At 36.7% G+C, this 9,644-nt stretch overlaps 1 protein-coding gene across 3 annotated transcripts; it reads right to left on the reverse strand.

The window, feature by feature from the left end:
• Positions 1-12: 12 nt before the first annotated feature.
• On the reverse strand, positions 13-7,351 carry LOC106433858 (protein PIR). Of its 3 annotated transcripts, none has more exons than XM_048771260.1 (31): positions 7,234-7,351; positions 7,018-7,080; positions 6,668-6,740; positions 6,519-6,583; positions 6,265-6,342; positions 6,021-6,140; positions 5,862-5,932; positions 5,675-5,767; positions 5,452-5,521; positions 5,304-5,368; positions 5,001-5,196; positions 4,750-4,901; positions 4,550-4,643; positions 4,268-4,477; positions 3,989-4,200; positions 3,740-3,884; positions 3,485-3,653; positions 3,311-3,387; positions 3,058-3,228; positions 2,887-2,963; positions 2,689-2,791; positions 2,470-2,589; positions 2,249-2,392; positions 2,005-2,148; positions 1,749-1,892; positions 1,571-1,658; positions 1,353-1,480; positions 1,070-1,274; positions 800-972; positions 516-722; positions 13-426 (listed from the first exon to the last, which is right to left on the reverse strand). In XM_048771260.1, the coding sequence occupies exons 2-31, from the start codon at positions 7,069-7,071 to the stop codon at positions 226-228; spliced, it is 3,849 nt and encodes a 1,282-aa protein (XP_048627217.1). In that variant the 5' UTR covers positions 7,072-7,080; positions 7,234-7,351; the 3' UTR covers positions 13-225. The 3 variants fall into 3 exon arrangements, with proteins under 3 accessions (XP_048627217.1, XP_048627218.1, XP_048627216.1); XM_048771261.1 differs by having other exon boundaries at positions 7,162-7,305; XM_048771259.1 differs by having other exon boundaries at positions 7,123-7,302.
• Positions 7,352-9,644: the final 2,293 nt, after the last annotated feature.

Consider the following 9,644-nt stretch of genomic DNA (forward strand, 5'->3'; position numbering starts at 1 on the left):
AGATCACAAAGATGATTCGGGTAACAATTTTACTCAAATAGTTACGAAACAATATTAACGTGTTACTACAAGACGGTTTTTCTTTGTTTATTTATAGTTTCAGGTATTTTTCTCTAAATGTTTAACACATCTTACATCAAAATATTAAGAAACAAATCAACCGCAAAGCAGTCTTACTCAGAGACGTTTGTGTTCATACGGTATTAGAAGAGCAAACACATCACGTCACCCAACGGTTCCTTTCTGAGGTAGAGACTCAAAGGCAGAAACTGTATTCTCAAATCTCACACGTGGTAACGGTGCGCCGCTCTGTTTAATGGCACAAGCCGTCTTGTCTTCGAGTGGACAACGAGCTTTGAGCATTGAGAAGACATGGTTGTTCAGCCGCCGAGCTTTCTTCATCCCCTCCAACAAACCTTCCCATCCCTTTTATTCACACAGCAACCGAGAAAAAAAACATTCAAACAGAGAAGCCAAATGGTGTTGATGAGAGGATGGAGAAAGCAAAAATCTACCTGGAGAACTTGAGGATTCCTATGAGTATGTGAAGCGGATACAGTTTCAACCTCAGAGACATTGAGTACTTGGTACGAGAAATCAAACAGCTCAAAGTGAAGTTGCTGTCCGAGCAGGTAAATGATAGTGCAACCACCCCAAGCTATAGAATCTCCGAGGACTTCTTGTTGACCTGATTGTGGAACTGTTATCTCCTCCAGATACCCCTAAGAGTTCATAATTGCAAATTTTTTAGCATAAGAAACTTTTGAGAAGATCAAAATGTTAAAATCATTTAACTTACGATCTGAAGACCACCGTAAATGCGGTAAAAGTCCTTTGAAGTTGTGATATCTACAAAACCCGTCTTTGGAGGAGCACTCCATTTACTACAGTATTTGTCAAGCGAAGCGCTTGTGAATGCAAGTGTGTATTCAAGAACGCTTCCACCGTTCATGTTTGCCTTGTACAAAAGATCTGCACATATAATAAGCAATAGTCACTATAAGAAAAGAGTAAACAAAAGAAACTGATGATTGAATGAATGAATAGCTACACAAGCTTCTAATTAAACCTGCAGCTTCTGCTTGTTTTGACATGGTGTAGAACGCTGCTGGATTAAGACAACCAGGACTGGACACAACAGCAGAAGTCGCTGACTTTAGGAGATTGACAAGTGGGCTTTCGCCTTCTTGAGCGTTAACTATCTGTCCTTCTGCGCCTGGGATTAAACCCAACCATGGAGCTGTCTGCATGAAACGCTTTGTGTCTACTTCTCTCTGTGTAACAACAAAACATTTGTTAGACTTCTATCACTAGCTTGTTAATTTTCTTGCAGTCTGTCTGATAGGACTGACCAATACAATGTCGAGAAGTCCCATTGTATATATCACACTTCCAATTTCTTTTATTCCACGTAGAACTTCTGTTTTGAGTTCTGCCTTTGTTCCCCAGTTTAGTTGCTCTCTAATAAGCCTCATACAGCCTAATAAACAACACAAAAGCATTGGACGAACATGAAATATACTTACCACATAAAAAAAGAAACACAACAAGAATTGAATTTAGTAAGAACCTGCAACACCACCATCGAAAGAAAGCAATCCGATAGACTTGGGCAATGCTTCTTGCAATCCAGAGATCATTGGCTCTAGTGTTGTTATCTGAAAGTTTTCAAACATAAGTAACTATTTTAGCTGGATGCATGTATAATTAGTACCGAGACAGCAGAAATGTTTTTGTGAAATATCTACCTTATTTGATATATGATCCAGCAGCGCTCTTATAAGCCAAGGCAATGATCTGGATCCAAGAAGTTTAACTATGGAAAACAGATGTGGTATACCGAAAAATCCGCTATGCAACCGTGCAAAACTTTGATGTGCTGCATTTAAGTCCTACCACACAAAAAAATATAATATGGAATGTTTAGTAACCACAATATGACACTAAAAGATTGTTTCAGAACAAGTTAAAAGTAAAAAAATGGCTTAAGAGATTGCTACTTACTTGAGTGCCACAGTAGAAACTAGGCTTAGCAGAAGGCACTGATGGTTTTTGAGTAGGAGGAACCTTCGAGGAGCGGACAAATCTCTGTGTGGTGTTGCAAAGTATGAAGTTTGGTAGGAAATCACTCTGCATCTCTGACCATATCTAATACCCAACGGAAAAACAAAACAAATATAAAATTATATAACAAAAGCTGAGAAAAATAGACCCATAATTTATAATTTCATCAATTAGAATTGCTGACCTGTGTAGCAAGTCGACTGGAGAATGAGACAAGAGAGATGTTTTCTTGCATTTCATTCAGCATTAGGCTGAAAGGATCTATTGTAAGATCTTGTGAAAGCAGTTCATGCGAGTGCTTTAGGATATCTATGAGCTTCTCCAGTTCCTGCACTTATGAAATTTGTATATTTTACAAGCAATGGTAATACATACAAAGATAACGAAAATGAAAAGGAAACGTACCACTACAGCACATAGGTCCTGGGACTCAAAACGATCAAAGAGAAACTCCAGATTCTCTCTAAAAGTTTTGTTCATCCTTTGAGCGATCAAACTTCTTAAATTAATTGTTCTACCAAGTATCTACACATCACAACAAAATTAAGAAGATTGTTTCAATGCTTGAAACATAATCTAATTCTATGCATAATAGTAGAGATAAAGAGCAGCATTATTGCTCACCTTTACTTTTGTCATCTTAAATAACGCAGTAAACCTCACAGGCTGGATGGAGAACTTTTCACCATTGTCCAAGGCAAAGAGAAATGATGGATCAAGAAGCTCACTGTTGAACTCGGCCATTGATGATAAAAGAGTTAAGCTACTCACTAGTTACCAGTGTGGGATTAATATCTCAAAGAAAAACAAATAATTATATACCTTGCTGACCAGCTCTTGTAATATGTGAATATAGACTCCGAGAGTCTTGATACAAATATATCAAAACCATGGTCCACCTACATAAAGAAGACGGATACAGGTAAGAAAAAAAAAATTGGTTCAAGGAACCTTTTTGTTCAAGTAGAAGATCCGGTATTAGACGCTCAATACCTCAGCCTCAATTTCATCATAGAGGAACCTCTGCCTAAGCACAACCAGTGCTTGTTGAGCTGAGTCATTATAAATGTCAAAAGGCAGCAGAACACTCTCAAGAAGGCCTGAATTTGGGGCTTCGAGAATGTGGTCTATCAGCATCCATGGTAGTGAACACTCAATCGGGAACTGCAATAGTGAACATACAACTATTTGTAAGAACAAGTCAGGGGATGAAGTGGCGAAATAACCTTTTTATACAGCCACGTACCTGAATAACACGTGAAGACTCCAGGTAAAATTCTCTAAACCACAGGAACCCCAGATCAGTCAATATCCCAATACTTGCTGCAGCCATAATAGTTTGAAGTTGAAGTGTCAGCTTAAAAAGCTAATAAACATCAAGCTGGCTCAATACAGCTAATATTTGAGCATGTGGGTTTACCTGAGTAATCCAATATGTGCAGAAAAAAGCTGAGCTTGTAAAAGAAAGTCTCCAGTTGCTTTAGGTCATTAACAGGAATCTCAGAGCCATTATTTCCAAAGAATCCCCCTGGCCTCCTCAGATTACCACCAGAGACAACCTCATATATCAAAAACTGCAAGCAGTGCACCTGAAACAACAAAACAGCAAGAAGTTCAAGCACTCGGTTTTACCTTCCTTTTCTGTATCTAAAATAATCATGAAATGAACCCAAACCTGTGCTGCTGTTGGGGCAACTGGCCTCGGATAAAAGAAGTTCGCTTTACTCTCATCACCTCCGTGTTGTGAAGATGGCATCTCATGTTCGGGCCTGGTGTTTGCCATCCAGTCAGCTGAAAGTGTCCGCATATCAGAAAGAATCCTGAACGCAATCACACAGATGACACCGTTAACAATATGTAAAGCTTAAACTAAAGGGAATGAGAGTTGAAATGGACACAGAAAAAATGGTAAAAACTTATTCACCTTGAGAGATCTTTCTTCTTTCGGAAGGTGGTACGCAACATCGTGGCTAACGTGTTTTGTACAAAATCTTGAACTTCGGCATGTATTGTCTCCCATAAAGCATCTGCAACTAACGTGTCACAGCGCTGAAGCATCGATCCTACACTCTTTATATAGCCAACAAGTTCTACCAAGGCTCTCCTTTCTTCTGCAGTGTAATTGTACCTCACCACCTATTAAAAATAATTTAAAACTTGTTAACATATAAGAGAAAGTATCCAAATATTTCACAAGTATTACCTTCTCGTAATCAGAATATGACCCGGAGGCCTCTTGCGTCTCTGCTGCATCCCTACACGGGCGAGAGAATTTCCAAGCAGATTGCTCCCAGATGCGTGCAGTCCATCTGCTAAGCAGTTGGAAACCTTCAACAACCATATCATACATGTTGCCTTTCACCTCTCTGCACCATTCAGTGTATGCTCCATCATTTGACTTCAACAGCAATAACTGCATGAAAGCAAACTAGAGACTTAAGATAAGAGTAAGAAAATCGTAATTAAAAAATAATAGCCTAAGCACCTGATTCATGGATGAAGCAAATCGGATTGTGAAATCGTCGTGCTCAGCACGGAGAGCTCCAATGTGGTTAACTATCAAATAATGCCTCTGATATGTAAAATATGTTAAGGCTTGCAATCATCAGAGCATGCGTTCAGTTTGCAATAATGCAGATAATAGTTAATGAGGCACGTAACAGTAAAAAAAATATGAAAGGATATTCTAGAGCTTCACGTGGAGGGAGCTCATGAGGTGCTGGAAGAGTCAGAAGGCGAGTCTGTGATGAGAACTTTTGAAAGTATACTGACAGTTCTTTCAAAATTGCAGCAGGAGAAAGATGGAGATCTGGAAACGCAGGAATGACAGGATCATTCTGTTAACAAAACACAACAGTGATGTTAGTTAGCAAGTCGGAGTCTTTCAAGGTATATTAGTTGTGAAACTTAAATAGGTATAAGATGTACTTCAATACCTTGAAAATGTTGATCATTCTGTTGAGTTTCACCCTCTTGTATAAAGCCTCGGTATCTTTCTCTGATGGCGTTGCTAAGACAACAAGAACGGGCAAGACTCGGAGAAGAATATACCTCTCAGGAAAAAGGAGTGCGAAATCCAACTCCAGAGACTCAACAATGAAGACTATGAGTACTTGGAGAATGTCTTCCACACTAAATTTAATTTAAGGAATCAAAAAGGTTGCGATATAGAAATACGGAATCATTATAAGAACCATATGCTGATGACTGTGATGATAAATATCTAGAAAAAAGGATACTTGTTCACACGGAACATCTCAACATGCAAGTTGAGTAAAATAGCCCATCTTGTGCTCAGGAAAATCTGTAAACATAAGAACACACATTTTCATTAATGAAAATCCACAGGTGAAGGCAATAAGAAATGATTGCATAAACAAGCCATGCCTGTAAGTCATCTAACTCTTCTCTCATGGTATCCGTATCTTGCCACTGTGCACTGACTTGAGTGAATGTTCTGAAAAGTGTGAAACAATAATAAGAAAAGAAGCAACAGCAAAGCATCTAGGAAACTACTTCAACTTTAAAAGAAGTGTTAATAAGAAACATAAAAGTGTCCTATCTGCAAAGAGAATGTAAAGACCAGATAAAAATATAATTATTGTTTTACCTTTTATACCAAGAGAAATCATTAGGAATGCTAGCTTTAGCATTTTTAAGATGGTCAAGCTGAACCAAGACATCAAGCAACTTCAGCATTGACCTATATTAAGTAAAATCAATGTTAAGTTATACACACAAAGAGTGTAAATGTCTGAGGATGTATACAGAAAGGCAAAAGAGAAGTTATAATCTACCAAAGATGTGTGACTGTGGGGCCATTGATTCGCCTTTCAGGTCTTGAAAACCTCTGCATATCAGCAGCTAGCTGCAGAGACGTAGAGTAAGTAAGCACATTATTTCCGATACAGGAATTTCAATGAAAAGAGTCGGAAGAGGAAGGAGATACACCGCACTTTAGCTGAAGCCGACGATTGCCATCTCTGAATTTCGCGTAAACGGCTCATTTCTAAGTCCAAAACTTGATATGTCTCTAGATACAAATCTGCCTGGCTATGCTTCATAGATTCGGGAAGCTGCAACGTATACCATTAATGAAAGAATTAGCATGATTCACAAAGTTACTTTCTATTCAAATAGAAAAATGTCTTAAAGTAGATAAGCAGTGGGGATAGAGTAGAAGAATTCACAAGGACGGACCTGAGGCAGTGCTTTGACGCAGCTTCTATATGTATAGAGAATTGAAGCCATCTCTTTTCCTTCTTGTATAAGCGTATTCTGCAACCAGTTGATCAAACAATTACTCGAAATATCCAAAGATAAAAGATAGCATCCGCTAAGAAATGATTGCACAATATAACAAAATAAAGTACAGAAAGAGGAAGATATAGCTATGAAATCTTAGTTTAAAGAGCTTCATAAAAGGAAGTAAAGGAAGAAGAGTCACCACATACCAGCTGGTTAAGAGCTTTTGTGTCTTCTGAAAGAGATAACCGGTATGCTGCAACATCACTATACTCTGCAAAACCAACAATTCTCAAACTCAGTTTATGCTAAAAATAGTGAAGAACTAAAAAAAAGAAAGAGAGGTAAAGAAAGAAACCGATGGGACTATCAGTTGCAGCTCTTTCAGCTGAAACCATCACAGCCGGTCCTTGTACTTCTGGTTGTTCATCCTATCACATTGTCCCAAGAAAATTCAGAATGATTCAAGAAAAGAAGATACTTATATATTTTCAGCATTTCGTTAAAACCTATTTTTCACTGCTAAGTCCTAACTAGGCAACAGAGTTTTGAGGTTTATCCAAGATCCGGAGATAGATCACAACAAGTCCTCTCCTTTCTAGTCAAACTTTTGAAATTGAACTCCGGAATGAGACATTACAGTCATATATTGATCTAAAGAAGCACAATTTCTAAATTTACAACAAATAAAGTCGAAATCGAAGATACCTCTAAGGAGAAAGTGGAAAGAGCTGCGATTGCTTCCTCTACAGGAACCGCCATTGTCGTCACCTGTATAAAGGAGAAAGCTTTCTCAGCTTTGCGTTTTGTTACCCAACAACAATGGAGATGAGAGCTCCTCGCTACTAATACTTCTTCAAGCCGATCGATTCGGCTTTTTACGGATCGAGAAAATTCTTACTATGCCCGAACCAAAGATTTCACCTTTAAGCTTTGAAGCTCTCTTTCCTTTTTTTTTTTACTAAACAAATGAAGAAGAAGAACTCTTGACGCTGAAATCGCGACTAGTGTTCCTCATGTCACCCTTTGAGAAGAAGAAAACGTTATATTTAATTTAATTAATACTCTAATTATACCCTGTACTTGTCATTTTATTCTAAATCTTTGTTAGTTAGGTAATACTGTATACAAAAGAGTGTTATTTTTCTCGAGAACTTGGTTACAATATCAAAGCTTTAAGAAGAAGCATTACATTTTGTGTCTTTACTATGAAGCAAACTTGATGACAACACTAAATCATTCATTAGTTAATTACCCATTCCGTTAAGCCTCAAGCTTTTTCTGATATTGGAAAAACATAAAAGGCATCTTTATCATACACTCAAGAGGAAAAGAAATAGAAATACAATTTCATATATTGGGCACAAGATAAGTCCAGCTTTCATGATCCAAATGTAGTAACTAGATTGTTTGGCTTATCTCCAAACGGGATCAGAATTAGCAAAAGTGCTCGTACGAGCTAAGCTGCGTTGGTACCATAAGGAATGTGCTTGCCAGTCTCTTAATCAGACATTACAGTCTTACCCCAAAATCTTTTGTCAACATACATATAGATATTGAGAACTGTCTTTGATTGGATACAAAAGAACTCAGGGAAAATATAATTAAAAAAGGAGACGAAGATTGTTGAGAAAGGAAAAAGAAGAAAAGAGAGTCAATTATTCATTCATTCCAATGTTTTCAAGAGCCTGAAGAGACCAGCTGCTTCTTGAACCCGTGAAAAGTCTATGCAGAATGCTTGAACCTCATTCCAACATTTCATCAAAACTTAAATTACACATTTCACATGTATTCCTATTCTTAGTGTGAATGTGTCTGTTTATCATTCTCCGTCTTACTGGCAAAGCAAAACACCAAATCTGATAGCAATAAGTAAAAAAAAAGATGAGAAGAGAATTCATACGGAGCAGGAAGTGATGGAGGTCTTGTATGGATTCATTAATTAGATGACTATTGAGAAAAAGAGCAAAGACGTTTCTTGGCTACTACTAATACCATTAATCATGCTCTAAGCCAACTAAAGACCACTAGGACAACTACTTTGACCAAGTTACTCGGTCTTATTCAAAGCATGACTAACAAACTTAAGACTAAAACAAATACTTGAAAGACTCCAACTACTCCAACGACTTCTTTTTTTCTCCAACAAATGAAAATCCCAGGAACCGTTTTATGTCTTTCTTTCTCAACAGTGAATAGTCAATAGTGAAAGCGGTTTTCTGGATCATATGTGACTTTATTGATATTCATTTCGAATATATTTTTTTAGAATTATTCGAATTTCAAAGGTAAGAAGTAGACTCATAATCTTTTTTCACATTGTAGAATTCTAAGTTTCAATAATGATCATAAATTTTTTTTCATGGAAGTAGAAAAATGAATCGTCCGTTTGACTATTTATTAAAATTGAGGACAACTATGAGAAAAGGAAGAACATATATCTATACTATTAAAGCAGAATCCCTCCTAGGATTCTGCCCCTGTCTTTTCAACTTATTTACCACCAAATGCCATTCCTTTTAATTTTTTTTTTACAAATCGTCAATTACTTAAGGCCCATGCCGAATGCATACTATAAAGGCCCAAACCGTATGCATACCTGAATAATCCTTATTTTTTAAAACATCATCAATGCCCTATAACATGAAACCATCTTCATCTTTTTTCAAACCCTATACCCTAAAATGAAAAGGCTTAAAAGATGAAAAAAAACTTACAAACAACGCACGTGTGCAAATAAAAATAAAAATATGACTTATTTATACTAATAATATTTTTCAAACCTTATACCCTAACGTATTCATACGCATTCTCATGTTTTTTACAGATAAAAATTTTTAAAACATAACCTAATGGTTAGTTTATTCAATTATTTTAAAAATTAACCAATCCCATATCTAATAGATACGGTTTATTTTAAAATAACTGATTGTTTTTTCCTAATATAGAGTTTCGATACCATATCTATTGTAACTATAATTTTAACAACATAATATTCCCTATAAGATTTTCCGATTAAAAGGTGGACAGTATGTAGCGCCTACAATCACGGTGCAAATAAATGTACAACCAAATTTAGAAAATGAAGATACACAGAGGCTACATTCAAAGTTCAGAAATATCTTCCTATAATCTAGATTGCGTGTAACTTACTCACAGAATATATTTTAAACATTTCTGGTAACTGCATTTAGTACTATTAACGATAAAGATCTCGCAAATATTTAGAGTAGCCTACAAGTTTTCAAATAACCTAATCTACTCTTCCTATAACCTCTTCCTATTATAAATACCCACGCCTCATCCTAAAACACTCATACCGCAAAACCAAAAGA

The sequence above is a fragment of the Brassica napus genome, chromosome A3 (genome assembly GCF_020379485.1).
Source record: "Brassica napus cultivar Da-Ae chromosome A3, Da-Ae, whole genome shotgun sequence".
In the NCBI taxonomy this organism is placed as follows: Eukaryota; Viridiplantae; Streptophyta; class Magnoliopsida; order Brassicales; family Brassicaceae; genus Brassica; species Brassica napus.